The sequence below is a fragment of the Orcinus orca genome, chromosome 1 (assembly GCF_937001465.1).
Source record: "Orcinus orca chromosome 1, mOrcOrc1.1, whole genome shotgun sequence".
Classification (NCBI taxonomy): Eukaryota; Metazoa; Chordata; class Mammalia; order Artiodactyla; family Delphinidae; genus Orcinus; species Orcinus orca.
The window spans coordinates 175,081,859-175,096,549 of record NC_064559.1 but is presented as its reverse complement, the minus strand read 5'-3'; the positions used below and the strand labels follow the sequence as shown (position 1 = coordinate 175,096,549).

At 39.6% G+C, this 14,691-nt stretch overlaps 3 protein-coding genes across 9 annotated transcripts in view; 1 reads left to right on the top strand and 2 right to left on the bottom strand.

Moving 5' to 3' along the window:
• GPBP1L1 (GC-rich promoter binding protein 1 like 1) overlaps positions 1–3,971 on the bottom strand; it is a 55,098-nt gene extending 51,127 nt beyond the window's left edge. For 2 of the 5 annotated variants that reach the window (XM_049701199.1, XM_033416549.2), the window contains exon 1: positions 2,297–2,455. The gene's annotated coding sequence lies outside the window, so the exon portion shown is untranslated. Of the gene's footprint in view, positions 1–2,296; positions 2,456–2,924; positions 3,099–3,830 lie in introns of those variants that run through there. The other 3 variants (XM_033416551.2, XM_033416552.2, XM_033416550.2) reach the window with 3 other exon arrangements.
• Positions 3,972–3,997: 26 nt separating this feature from the next.
• On the top strand, positions 3,998–7,988 carry TMEM69 (transmembrane protein 69). The gene is made up of 3 exons (XM_033416553.2): positions 3,998–4,162; positions 5,638–5,777; positions 6,943–7,988. The coding sequence occupies exons 2-3, from the start codon at positions 5,724–5,726 to the stop codon at positions 7,654–7,656; spliced, it is 768 nt and encodes a 255-aa protein (XP_033272444.1). The 5' UTR covers positions 3,998–4,162; positions 5,638–5,723; the 3' UTR covers positions 7,657–7,988.
• Positions 7,989–9,752: 1,764 nt separating this feature from the next.
• The window catches only part of IPP (intracisternal A particle-promoted polypeptide), a 40,052-nt gene continuing 35,113 nt past the window's right edge, over positions 9,753–14,691 (bottom strand). For all 3 annotated transcript variants that reach the window (XM_049701169.1, XM_033416547.2, XM_033416548.2), the window contains one exon: positions 9,753–11,751. In XM_049701169.1, coding sequence (XP_049557126.1) covers positions 11,527–11,751 — 225 coding nt within the window. In that variant the 3' untranslated portion in view covers positions 9,753–11,526. The remainder of the gene's footprint in view (positions 11,752–14,691) is intronic.

The window sequence follows — 14,691 nt, the reverse complement described above, 5'->3', positions numbered from 1 at the left end:
TAGCAACCATAATGGCTAAGCACAGTGACTTGGAAACAGATTGCTTAGGTTTAAATACAGGGTCTGTGACCTACTAGCTGGATGAATCTCTGAACTTATTTTCCTTAACTAAAAAATGGGGATAAAACAATATCTATCTGATGGAAATAAACAAGTTAATAAATATAAAGCACTTCGAGCAACTGTCAGCCTCTGGTACATTAGAGTTATTACTAAGTGCATATACACTGAATCATAAAACAAAGATATGCAATCTGCTGAAGTATGATTCAGAATTGTAGGTTTTATCTTTAAGCATTTAAAAATGAATTATAAGCAGAAATGTGTCCCAGATTTCTTGTCATTCCAAACTTATTAAAATGGTTGCATGTGCTCTCCTCAGCCAAGCTACTAAACAGCCACTGACGAGAAAACTGGTAAGATGGAATTCATTCAAAAGAAAAATGGCTTCCTAACACCCTACCACCACCACCAAATTTCAAGAGCTCTGATAAGATACTATTCAGAATCAACTGAAAGAATACTTATATCAATATGTACAAACTGTTTTGAGTATCCTGAAAAAAAAATCAGAGTAAGGTCTCACCCAAGTTTACAGGTCCAGTAGTCAACAACAGCAAAACACAAAGCAACTGACTTGTAATTTCTATAAAGCACTTTTGTCCTGTAAAACCACCAAAATAATTTAAGAACAACAAATCCTAGGGGAGTTGACAAAAGTAAACTTTTGTATTGAAAGAATGTAGAAAGGTAAATTGAAACTGACTCCCTAGGGAAGGAAGATGACACTTTATTTTACTATTAATTCCAAACTTCTCATTCACAATTAGCATTTTATTATTTTATCTTTTAGACAGATTGAAACTCAAGCATCTTCCCAAATACTGAAGTTAACTGTTTTTGGTTTCCATTCTATGCCTTTTTGTTTTCCGCTAAACTTCTGGATCTAAAGGTTTCAAAAAAAAAAAAGTCAGCAAACAAAAAGACAGCCTTTTGTTTGAAAGGGTACAACAATCAGACACTCCAAATCTAAAATGTTTTCACTTGTTGTCTTACACTTTTCTAATAAATGTCCCAAACTTAACAGCACTCTGATTCTCTTTCAAGCATTACACATAAAAGACCTTAGAAAAGGCCAGCAATGACCGAACTATAAATCTAAGTGTACTGAAGACTACCAATCACTTTACTTTTGGAAGGGATTTACAAAGAATGTGACTTCTATTACTAAACTAAAACATGAGCCACCATAAACTTTGTTTATTCCAGATAAGCTATAAATATCAAAGTTAAGAGCAAGTATTTCAACAAATATGGCAAACCAATCTCAAAGCACGAACTTGGCTGATAAAATTAACACCACAGCACAATTTCAAAACTATAAGCAACTACCAAAAAAAACCCACCCAAACCGCACCCACTCTTATGTAAACTTTCGGAGTAAGCAAACTACTTTAGCCTCACCTTTGTTTTCACCTAGCGAAGACTCTTCAACATAAGACACAAACTGCAAAAAGATGAAAGATCCAGCTGTTGTCCCCGTAGGAAAAACAACTAAGAATTTAAGACATGTTAACGTATTTAAGTTACCAAGCTCAGGGCACTTCCCCAAGCTACAGCCATTTTAGATTCAGCCTTTCTTTTGAATTTCACGGGGGTGGGGAGAGGTAGATGTAAAACAGAAAAAAATCCTCACTAAAACACTTCAAGATCGACCAGCCTTTTTTGTTTCCAGGGAGGGAGGGGTCAGTAGGTGCTGGATAAACAATCTAAATCAACGAAAACACCTCGCTACCAGGGGGAACCGGAACGCTGGGAACAGGCGTGGGGGGTTAAAGCTCTTCTTTTCCCCTCAGATACCCCACATTTGACTTACACGCTTTTTTCCCTTAGACTTTCCATCATTGGAAAACAAAAGCCCTTGGCTCTAATTCAAGAAGGAGAAAAAAACCCGTAAACCAAGCTATTCAACCACCAACAAGCCGGAACGCCTGGAGAGGAGCCAGAGAGCCGCAGGTGAGCGTTCCGACCCGAAGACCAAAGTTGAACTAGGAGCGCTCCGGCAGAGTCGCGGCGACGCTCATGTGCAAAGCTCCACGCGCGGGGGAAGGTGCCCCGTCCGAACCACACGACCCGTGAGCTCTGCTCCCGGTCCCCGGCCCAACCTACACCCAACCACCTGTGTGAGAGCCTTCTTCAACTTGTTTCAACAGCCGGCCCGTCAGGCACCGGGCGGAGCCCTGCGCCGGACCACTCAAGATCCCCTACCGCCCCGTCGTCCGGAACTCCCACTCACCGGGCAGCGGCGGGGCTACAGCTAGGGACCAGTCGGGGCGTCTGAGGGTGCGTCCCCAGCTTCCTGATCCGGCAGAGGTGTAGAGCCCACAACCATAACAAAGCTCTTCCCAAAATGGCTGCCCGGCCCACACGGCCCAGGAGGGGCAGAGCGGGTGGAGGGGGAGGAGCGACGACCAGTCCGGCCCTCCCCTAATCTGACCCCGCCTCACACACGCCCACCCTCTCGCACCGCCCACAAGGGCGCACGCGCACGCGCGTGAGCCCTATTCTGGTGACCCGCCCGACGCCCCAAGCTGCCAACGTTTAGCCGCGAGAACGGCGGTTATTCCCTGCCCTGCCCCCAGCTCCCTCCACTGCGGCTCGAGGCGGCGCATGGTCAACCCCCGCCCCTCTGCAGAGTTGAACACTTTGCCTTTCCTCGCACCGCCTCAGAGGCGGAGACCAGCTGGGTTTGGTACTCCGCTTCACATCCCCTCTCCTGACACTAGGGCCTGGGCGCGTGTGAATGAGTGGGTGGGTGGGTATGTGTGTACCCGTTTTTCCCCGCCCCTTCATTCTGCACCCTCCCACACCCCACCTCTCGGCAAGCACGCATCTCCAAACTACCTCTACAAGTACTAACAAACCGGTTTCGTAGACTCGTGTGTTTTCCGACCCCTTCCCACCTTCGGCTCCTTCCTTCCTTCACGTGCACGCGCCGTTAAGACTCCAGCCCCCAACGGGCCGCACGGCCGGGATCTGGAGGCCTGCGCGACTGTTCCCGACGCGCTACCCGCTGGGAGTGGTAGTTCCGCCCGACCGCTGGCGACACGCCCCTGCCCCAGCGTTGGGCGGATTTCTGGCCGGAGCCTGCTCCTGTGCCAGGGCGGATAAGCTGTTTCTCCGGCCCAAAGTCTCATTGGGTATCGCACAACGGGAAGGGGTGGCGCTGCCATGGCAGAGAAGGAAACAAAAGTGAAAGCCTGTCACGACTAGAAGGTGTTACTACTAGGAAGAATTCTCTGAGCCCATTCTGCACGGGAGGCTAAACCATGTGACGGTCGGCAACCAGGAAGCTAGACTACATAGAATCCTGAGGAATGGAGGAACTGGCTAGCGTTTCTGTTGTTTTCAGATAAACGCGCAAATTGCCTGATGGTGTTTCCTTTGATAGACTGTGAAATGGAGTCCCAGAGAAGGGAAGGGACTTGCTCAAGGTCACAAAGCCCACAAACAAAGCGGAGGGTGACAGAAGGAATCTAACTTCCGGGTCACCCTAAAGGCTCTTAGCCTCACACCCTTCATGGAAATGAAAGTCCTGCCCCTTGTGCTGTTTATTTCTTAACGAAGTTTCTAGTTAGCAGCAGAGAAAATGAAGTGAAAACAGTTTTTTGTTTTTTCTTAAATAGTATTAGTTCAGGACCTTAATGAGGCGTGAGATACGCCCCGTCGCTCCTAGAAACCCTGTTGTTATGCAAAGTAAAAAATGAGTTCCTGAGACGGCAAGCAATTTGGCCAAGTCATATTTGGCCTAGACTCCAAATCTCTCCTACCTTCCTCCACCACCATCACTCTGAGATGGTTTCAGTAGTTGCACTCTACCTTCCCGAACTCTGCGAGGCAGATTCTGCTGGCTGGGAAACCGGGAATACAAAGGCAAGGACCGTTCAGGTACCCTACAGACTTCAAAAGCTGGCTTCCACTAGAACTAAGATTTTCCCCTGTAGGAACCAGTTAGCACTGGTCAAGTCTGCACCCGGACTCATTTTTTTCGGCTCTCAGGAAGTGGGGAGGGCTATCTAACCCCACTTGCCGGAAGTGCTTTCCCGCAGTACCAAGCTGTTCTTGCAATTCAGCTTTCAAGCTCCCCGCGCGACGCTGGCAGGTGAGTAGTAGGGCTGTTGTCACAGGTGCAGGTTGGGAAAGGGGGGCACCAAGGCTTCAGAGTAAACTGAGGCCGCGGGTACTATTGGGCAAAGTTTCCCGGGGATCTTTGCGTCCCCTTTTCTCTGATGTCTGCTCTAAGGCTTGCAGTTTGCAACTCTTTTATTTGGCGCAGTGGAAATATTGAGCGTTCTCACCCAAATTGAGCGGATTAACCCTTGGGTCTTTGTCCTTAACCCCCTCACCAGTTGCCGTCCCCGGCCTTTAGGCTGTCACTTTTTTCTTTAATACTCTTGAGCTGGAAAGCACATGTCACAGTGCCTAGGGAGTTTGGAAGGTTGAGGGAGCGTTGAGCTTTTTGAAATCCCTTACGAAGGTGATTTTGAACAAAGGTGAGTGTGTGGGCCCTGCAGGTATGTGTGTCTGGGAGTCAGTAGGTGGATGTGGGTGTCATCTAACATCTATTCAGAGACCCGGGATAACTTAACTCCCTACTTGCTTCCTTATACATATATACAGAATGAAGACATTGACGGGCTGGTGTACAGGATTTCTTGAACCAGCCCTAAGATCTGTAATCAAGAAATTAGTTCACTACGTTTTTAAATTAAGCAGCAACTGTGGGTTTTAGATTTTTAGACACCTTATTCTTTTGGTTAAGAATGGGACTTATGTAAATATGACAGATCTGGATTAATAACATTCTCTCTCACTCAGCCACTTACTGGTTGCTTACATTGTGTAAGGTGGGAATAATAGCTAGTATTTTTTGAGTGCCTACTTTGTGTTAGGGACAGTTCTCAGCTTTTTACATGTATTAACTTACTTAATTTTTACAACGACCCTACGTAGTTATCATAAGCCTTATAGGTGAGTGAACTGCACCATAGCCAGGTTAAATAATTTGTCCAAAGTCACATAGCTAATACGTGGTGGAGCCAGGATTCCAACCCAGATTGTTTGACTCCAAAGTCTGCACTCTAACTTAACAGGCTATTACTGCCTTTCAACACCAAGTTGATGAGGTTATTCAATAGTTACAGTAATTACATAGTTACAATGCCTGATTCACAGCTAATTGTATTGATTGCTACTATCATTACTTTAAGCTAAGTCCCAAAATAGATAACTAATAGACCAGACAAGCTATGACTTTCAGTGTTAAAGATAAGAAAGCTGGCACTTCAAGGAAGCAATTTACCCAAGGTCACACAGCTGGGAAATGATGGAGGCATTTGTAAAAATCCAGATCTGTTGTCTCTGTGCATTACTCTTTCTGTTACACCAAACAGCAAAAGCTAAAAGAATGGTTCAGAGAAGAAAAGGATCTATTTACTTAATGTTACTGATATTTTGAAAACATTAATTATTGTTTTCAAAGGAACTGTTATATGGAAGAAATTATCCCGAATTACTACTTTTTAAAACTTATGTATAAAGTGAAGAAAATTAAATGACATCTTGTTTTGTACACAGCAACATGCTTCTGATTCAGATGTTCCACTGAGCTATAAAAATACGTTAATCAGAACTGTGTGGCATCTTCCTAAGCAAGACTTTCAATGGGGCCCACTATGGTTCACTTCATCCAGAAGTTTTCTCGAGCATCTTCAAAGGTTGGTTTATTCAGCAAATATTTGAGCATTACTTTCCAGGCATTGCTTGGCTAGGCAATAGTGAAAAAGAAGACAAAAATCCTTACCCTCTTATATTCTGGTTGATCGGGGGAAGAGTAAAATATATATGTGACATCTAATATGTCAAGTGGTAAGTGCTGTAGAGAACTATAGAGCAGGGAAGGGGAATAGGGACAGTAGACTTAAGGATTGCATTTATAAATAGGGTGGTCAGAAGTGAGGCAATGAGCCATGCAGGTACCTCAGGGAAGAACATTCTAGACAAAAAGGAAAAAAAAAGCCTCAAGATGGAATCATTCCTAGCATTTTGAGTAACCACCAAGATTCTTAAATAACTTTCATTTTTTTCTTTAATCCAACATTTTTTGAGTTAATGTTGATCTGCTTAACTGTTGAAGTATGGAATCTACTCACTAAAGCACAGAATCAGCAAGAGAGGTTATTGCTTTGGCCATGTACCATGAAAGGCACTGGGGATTTTTTTTTTTTTTTTAAGGCAAAGAAAAATATATGGTCCTGGCTCTCAAGTCTACTGAGACAGACAAGTAAACACATGATTTTAATTCACTGTGAGAATTATGATGGAAGTGTGTATATGGTACTTATAGGAGGATTACATCAGATTGGAGAAAGCTTCAAGCCGAATTTTTAAAGATAAGTTCCCTAGATAGAAAAATGGTAATCTAGAATTCTAGGCAGACATATGTAGAAAGGCATGAAGCTATGAAAATTATGCAGTGTCTAAAGCTTAATTTTCTCTACATAAAATAGCATTTCCACAGTAATTAGTGCTGCTTCTTTTGCAATTTATAAATAGAAGAGGCAGTTTAGAATGCCAAAAACTGAAGACCTAGTCTTTAGCTGTTCCTCCTTCAGATATTTCTTTCATGGGATAAGTTTAGTGGTAGGCCAAAATATATCACTGGTTTCTATTCAGTAGTTTCTTTTGCATGTTGTATAGCTGTTTAATTAGTCTTTGCCAGCAATAATAACATCATCCTGTAGTCCAACCTTTCTTTAAGTTCGATGTGCTAACAGAAAGCAGGCGGTTTGTTTTTATATTGTCTCAGATTGGGACTAAAACATTTGATGATTTCCTTTTTTAAAATCTGTTTTTTGTCTTCTCGTTCTGTTTTCCCTATAGATGCTGAAGTACCCTTCCACAATCAGACTAGGAGTCAGAAGGAGAATAGAAACATTTTCTCTCAAAACAGGCCTCCAGCAGAACTTTTCCCCTTTGTTTCCAAGGCCTTGGCTTGTCTCATCATTTCCAGTGTGTATGAGCAAGACACAATATTATCACACTTCCCCATGCAGCTTTAAGAAGAAGCAAGAGCAAGCAGTACTTCCAGCCAGGCCACCACAAACCATCAGTTACCTGCCTGACAGCCCAAAGCCAGCATTATACGTAACTCTGGCAGGACTAATCCCCTTCATTGCTCCACCACTGGTCATGGTGATGACAAAGACTTATATTCCCATATTAGCTTTTACTCAGATGGCTTATGGAGCCAGTTTCCTATCTTTCTTGGGAGGGATCAGATGGGGTTTTACTCTGCCACAAGGTAGTCCAGCCAAACCAGACTTCCTCAATTTAGCTAATAGTACAGCTCCTGTTGTGTTTTCATGGCTTGCGTTCTTTATTTCTGAAAGACTCAGTGAAGCTATAGTCACAGTAATAATAGGTTTGGGGATAGCATTACACACTGAACTTTTTCTCTTGCCACATTATCCCAATTGGTTCAAAGCCCTGAGGATAGTAGTCACTTTAGTGGCCTTTATTTCATTTGTAATCACTTTACTAGTTAAAGGTTTTTATCCAGAGAAGGGACCCAAGAGACTTAGGCAAGTAGAATAAATATAAAACTACTCTGTAGATGACGTTAGCATGTTGGCTAGGAGCCTTGTAAGGTTGTGTTTTGGCATCACCTTTTTCTACCTCTCCAGTTTAGCTCTTTTTTCCTACCAGTGGTGATTTATTCTTCCCAAATTATTCTTCATTTCTAGAAATCTTTATTTTATAAGGAATCACTGAGAAACAGCTTGAAAACCCTTAACAAGTCCTTTTCATGTTATATTAGGTTATAGTTCTCATTCAGTCTTTTTATGAACTTTATAGTCATCCACTTAAAAATTTCAATGTTTTAATTGTTTTGAAAAATGTAAATTAAAAGATGAAAAACCTTTGTGCTAGAGCTTTAGGATCATTGAAAACACACACACACACACACACACACACACACACACACACACACACACACACACACACACGAAAACTTGGTATCCATGAGTGTCTGAAAACAATAGGTGGCTCCAGTGTGGAGTTTTCATTGCAGTTGCCCCTGGGAATTGCATTTCCAAGCTCTTTTTACCTGGCACAACTTAGTTATTTGAACTGAAAGGATCTGTGGCTCTGAAGTCAGTAGGGAGCAGTGTCACGAGGGAAAAACTATGTTCAAAGAAAAGCTAGACACATTTTCCAGGTTTTACCAGGATATTTGGCAGAGTATAGATGCAACATCTCCAAACATAACACCAGCTGGTCAAAAATAGTTATATAGTTAAAAGAATAAAGGCTCTAGGATATACAAACTAGGAAAAGTCAAGCTGGAGACATCTTAATGTTCTATCTAGTTTTGCATGTCAACTCACACAAAAGCTTTTTTAAAACAGTAAAAGCAACACCTTGAATTCTAACTTTAAAACTTAGTCTTTTGAGATGCTTAGTCTCATAAAAAAGAAGAAACATTTTCAATGTTATAAGAATTTAAATCAGGAAATGGTATCATCTGGTATACGTTACCTTTGTATAAGTATTCGAATATTAGGTAACTTAAATTTCGTAAGTAAATTATATACATATAATTTTCACTTTAATGATTCTTGCTGTGGAAAGATCATAATCTAGAGTGGTAACTTGTTTACTTTGTTACACAGCTGTTACAAGATTTTTTTATGAATTGTGTGCTCAAGTCCTAATCCACAGCATCTCAGAATGTGACCTTACTTGCAGACAGGGTCTTTACAGAGTTATTAATAAGGTTAAAGTGAGGTTATAACGGTAGGTTGTAATGTAACATTACTGGTGTTCTTATAATGGAAAATGTAGAGATAAACACATATACAGAGAGAATACCATGTGAACATGAAGATCTACATGCCAAGGAGAGAAGCCTTGAACAGATCCCTCCTTCTTAGCCCTCAGAAGGAACCAATTCCACCAACACCTTGACTTCAGGCCTCCAAAACCGTGAGACGATAAATTCTGTTGTTTCAATTATATATTAACAAATATAACACTATAGAGCTAGAGCTTGTTCTGATCATTAAGAAGCTTACCAGTTAAAAGCCTGTGGCTGAAATCACCACACGATCCTTCTTTATTAATGTAGAGAAAAGTTTACTACAGCTTGATACTGAAGGAAAGAAAGCTCATACTCTTCAGGAGATCCTTCTCAGATCCTACTCAGATTGTTTCAGTGAGGAAAATTACTTCTTTGCTTCTCTTAAATTGCATGAGGACTGCACAAACTTAAAACTTTTCTCTGATCTCAATCTTTCAGAATACGGGCAAGTCATATTTTTAGGCTAACTGCCCACTTTTTTTTTTTTTTGCCCGCGCCACAAAGCATGCAGGATCTTAGTTCCCCGACCAGGGATTGAACCCGTTCCCCCTGCAGTGGAAGCTCTGAGTCCTAACCACTGGCCCACCAGGGAATTCTCTACAGTGTGCGATTTTTAAGTACATTGGACAGGATATTTAGAAGTATATTGAATTGTTAAATATTTTGGAGGAAGATCACGTTAACAGTTGCTCAGAAAACAGAATTAAATGTAAAACTAAATGTGCAAGTCCTTAAAGTTGAAACACTAAAAATCATGGGCAGTCCTACTACACTTTGATAATCCAGGAATGCTGCTAATAAGCTAAATTAATTAGTAATACAAGAAAAAGCAAAGAAATCAAGATACTTTATTAGTACATTCTTTTTAAAACAATCTGTCATTACCTAGGAAATAATCATATTTATAATTACTTATTTTCAGGCATTGTCTGGACCTGTTAGGCCCAAACACTGATTGTGTTGACTACATTTCTGCCACAGCAGTACAAAATGCCTCCCTTCATAGTGCCATTTTAGGTTGGCATCAGTCAATAATGAAAATTAAATGATAGGAAAATTTGTAAATCTCTTGAACCAGAATGCAGATTCTCTTTAACTAGAAATATTAAAGGCACATGAGTTACAACTCAAATAGTTTACAAATTATCTTGATACTTCATTCCTTGACATTTTACAGATCCCAGCCAGGCATCTGTGACCCTTCAGACTTTCAGGGTACCCCAAAGAATGGGATACAGAGCTTTCTGTCTGCACTACATAAGCTTTTCTTAATATATGCATATGGTTAAGTTATGAAGGAAAGTATCTTTGTGAGTCTATCCAAATATTTTGGATATGAGTGCTGCCTGAGTCTTTAATGCTTACCAAAGGTTTTCTATCTAAATAAGCCACTGATGCCTATAATATACTGGAGGATTGTACAGAAAAGGGGAAATCAGGGATATACAAATCAAATCCTGGAACAGCCAGGTAAACCTAAATGTATAAGACCTTTAATATATATGGCTCCAACTGACTAGTAGAAATAATTTAAAAGTGATGATCATGTACACAAAGAATCTTCGTCTCAGAAATGGACAGAAAACAATTCTTTAGAATGCTTCTCAGGGAAAATGAGAAGTTTTGAGAAGCAGTTTTGGGTCAGAGGCCTTTCAGCGTACACTTATGAGTTAGTATCTGTAAAAAGTTTTACAGGTACCTACAATTCCATCTTCTCCAAGCCAGGCAGCAGCTTTGTACTAAACCCATATTTAGGCTTGCCCAAGTGTGAGTATGCTTTACCAAGCTTGATAATCTAATAAATTCCCTCTTCCCAAAGCTAAACGTATTTTTGGTAACTATTTAGAAAAAGGTGCATTCAGCCTGCTGGGCTCTATCACCCATTACATCATCCTATTGCAATAAAGGACTGTCACTAAGAACCTCCTATTAATTCCTCATCTGCATTCCAGCATCAAGACAAAACCATAAGTGAGCAAAAGCTTTTTTTATGCTGTTATCAACAGGTGAAAACTTATATATATAAATAGCTAGATATTTCCCACATGTCCCTCCCAGTTTTCCTGCTGTTAATAAAAAGTTTTAGACTAGTGAAAACTCCTGGAATAAAATAAAAGTAGGAAGTTGCTTCATTGGCTTTTCTTTGTAGGGTAAACTATGACCATGGAAAATTGCACTCTGGATTGAATCATGAATGTATAGATATCTTTAAACTGTCTCATTGATATTCTTAAATGACACAATGGTCATGTTACAGCTTAACTGCACTGGAGAAGCAGCTAAAGGGACTATTTGCCAAGAAGCTTCTAGCAAATCATTTTTACAAATAGGACTCTACTCCTAATTGAACAATTCTAGAGCATAAACAGCATATCTACTGGTAAGCTTGGCAAATTTGTGTGAACTCTTTATTGATTTAGGATATATTCCATATCGCTTCTCACTCAAATTCTTTAAAAAAATCATTTTTTACTCATTTATCTACCAAATTCACAGAAAACTCAACAGATGAAAGGGTCCTATCACCAAACACAAGTGTGATTTGCAAAAGGTGAGATCCTGTATTTTCAAAATGTTGCCTGTGCTCTCTTACGCTTACTATTTCATAGTACAGCAACACCTCCTTCACAACGACTGGTGATCATGTTACCAATTTCTGTCCATGTATCTGAATGAGGGTTATAAACTTCAACTGAGTCCAAGGTACCTGGGGCCAAGAAATCGTGACTGGAAGATCGACCTCCAGAAACATACAGAAGCCCGTTGACTGCCACAGCACACATGCCTGCTCTAGGCACTTTCATTGAAGCAACTTCAACCCACTTTTCCTGGATAAGAGAAAAAAAGAAGTTAGCAGTGCCATAACATGGTAACAGAGAAAAGTGCTGAGAAATTAGGTACTCTGGTTCCTTTTTAAAATTTTTATTTATTCTTTTAATATTTTTATTTATTTATTTATTTATTTAGGCTGTGCTGGGTCTTAATTTCGGCATGTGGGGATCTTTGTTGCAGCACTCGAGATCTTTTAGTTGCGGCATGCGAACTCTTAGTTGCGGCATGCATGTGGGATCTAGTTCCCTGACCAGGGATGGAACCTGGGCCCCCTGCATTGGGAGTACTGAGTCTTACCCACTGGACCACCACGGAAGTCCCTCTGGTTCTTTTTACATGTTTAAATTTCAAACTCACAATCCAGTCATATAAGTATATAGAACATTTTAAATTGAAGTTTAAAATAGTGAATTTAGAGGAAAGTAATGAAAAATATATCTGTGATTAATTATAAGTTATGGTCACCAAGAGATCATCTAGAAATTTACCAGGGAAGTCTGGAAGGACTTTTTAAAATCTTTAATATAATAGGTCTTATAAATCTCCAAGAGAACAATACAGTAAACAACACTGGCCAAATTTATTCGAACATGGATTCCTTTTTTCAAGGACCATCTGGTGCAGTTAGTAATTTGCAAAACATATTTTCAGAAAGGTAGTACAGATCAGGGATTGGAAACTAGGGCCTATTTTTGTAAGCCTACAAACTAAGAATGATCTTTCCATATTAAAAAGTTATTTAAGGGACTTCCCTGGTGGTCCAGTGGCTAAGACTCCATGCTCCCAATGCAGGGGGCCCGGGTTTGATCCCTGGTCAGGGAACTAGATCCTGCATGCCGCAACTAAGAGTTCACATGCTGCAAGTAAAATCTCGTGTGCCACAACTAAAGAACCTGCATGCCTCAACTAAAGATCCCGCATGCTGCAACTAAAGATCTTGCATGTAGCAACGAAGATCCCACATGCCGCAACTAAGACCCAACGCAGCCAAATAAATAAATAAATAAATATTTTAAAAAACGTTTATTTAAAAAAATATATATGGAAAAAGAAGAGATTGTATGTGGCCCCCAAGGCCTAAAATGTTTACTATCGGCCTTTTAATAGAAAGTTTGCTAACTCCTGGTATACATTATTCACTGAAGAAATTTCAATAAGCTTCTATATCCAAAATGACTGTAAAGTCTTACTCCAGGGAAAATGTCTATACCCAGAAAACAGGAAAGCTAATAAAGTTCCCGAGAAATAATCAAGAGAGAAAAGAAAAAGTTTCCAGATTAAAAAAAAATAATCTGAAAATAAAGCATATGATGCACAAAGTTTATAAAGTCATAAAAGATGAAAAAAGATTATTCATCAGTGCTAGAGAGTGAACTTTTTGAGGAGAGCAACTTAATGAGCTTCACATCCCGGTACCCAGTATAGAACCAGCACATTATAGATGCTGATCTGAACTTAAATGAAATTCTGAAATACTAACACCAGGGACAATCCTTTGAAATTGAAGGACCATATTAAACTTGAAGGCTATTTGATTATATGAAATTACAGAATACATCACAAAGTTTTCACAGCTGAAAAAATACTCATTTTAAAAGATAGATATATTCACAAAAATACCTATAGCTGGTTAAGATAAATCAGGATGTTGGGTTTATGTTTATCATTAGGGAGAGCTAACCTTTGCTCCCCTACAAAAATGGCTCTGGACAAGAAGAGTAAGGGAATCATGGGGCTCATTCAGTAATGTTTATCTTTCATTTCTATCAGTGTATTAACTACAATTTGCTTTTTATTTTGAGTCCCCTCAAAATAAACTCTGTAAAACCAGAAACATGTTTTACATTATCTTTAGGGTTTGAATCTATAATGTAGGACTTTAGTAGACAGTAAATAACAATAACATTTCAGATTTATGCATGAAAAACCAAGGTAACATTACTGATAAGCACTTAACTTTGAAATGAAAATCTATTCATTTTTAGCCATAGAGAAACATTAGCAAGAGAAAGCGCCCTCAGAAAGTTCACTTTCTCTATTCCCCCCATATAATAGAGACCACTTAGAAAGTGAAAGGAACCTGAAATATCACCAAAGTTTGAAACTTGTCACACATGAGAATCAAAATTATGCTTTACAATAAAACAAAAATTCTACTTTTGCCATCTCTATTCGAGATTATACTGGAGGGTCTAGCGAGGACAATTAGTAAAGAAAATGAAATAAAAGCCATCCAGATTGGAAAGGAAAAAATAAAATGATCTCTAATTATAGATGGCATGATCTTATACATAGAAAATCCTAAGGAATCCACAAAAACAGAGTACAAGTGCTACAAGGTTTCAGGATATAAGATGAATATACAAAATTGATCAAATTATTATAAACTAGGAATGAAAAAAGCTGAACATGAAATTAAGAAAATTCAATTTACAATAGCATCAAACATAATAAAATATTTAGGAATAAGTTTAACCAACAAAATGCAAGATACTGAAAACTATAAAACACTGTTGAAACAAACTGAAGAAGACCTAAATAAATGGAAAGACATCCCATGTTCAAGATGAAAAGACCTAATATTGTTAAGATGGCAATACTCCCCAGATTGATCTCAGATTCAGTGTAATCCCTATCAATACCCTGCTGGCTTCTTGGTAGAAACTGACAAGCTGATCCTAAAATTCATATGGAATTCAAGGGACCCAGAACAGCCAAACCAACTTTTAAAAAGAAATTCCAAGTTGGAGGACTCACAATTTCTGATTTCAAACCACAGAGCTACGGTAACTAAGACAGTGTGGTAATGGCATAAGGATAAATATATAGATAAATGAATAGAATTAAGGGTCCAGAAATAAACCCTCACATTTATGGTCAACTGATTTTCAACAAAGATACCAAGACAATCAAATGGAAAAGAGTCTTTTCAACAA

Coding starts and splice junctions, on each gene's coding strand:
- TMEM69 (XM_033416553.2), top strand. CDS start 5,724: ATGGGGCCCACTATGGTTCACTTCATCCAGAAGTTTTCTCGAGCATCT. Junction 5,778..6,942: donor TTTCTCGAGCATCTTCAAAG/GTTGGTTTATTC, acceptor TTTTCCCTATAG/ATGCTGAAGTACCCTTCCAC.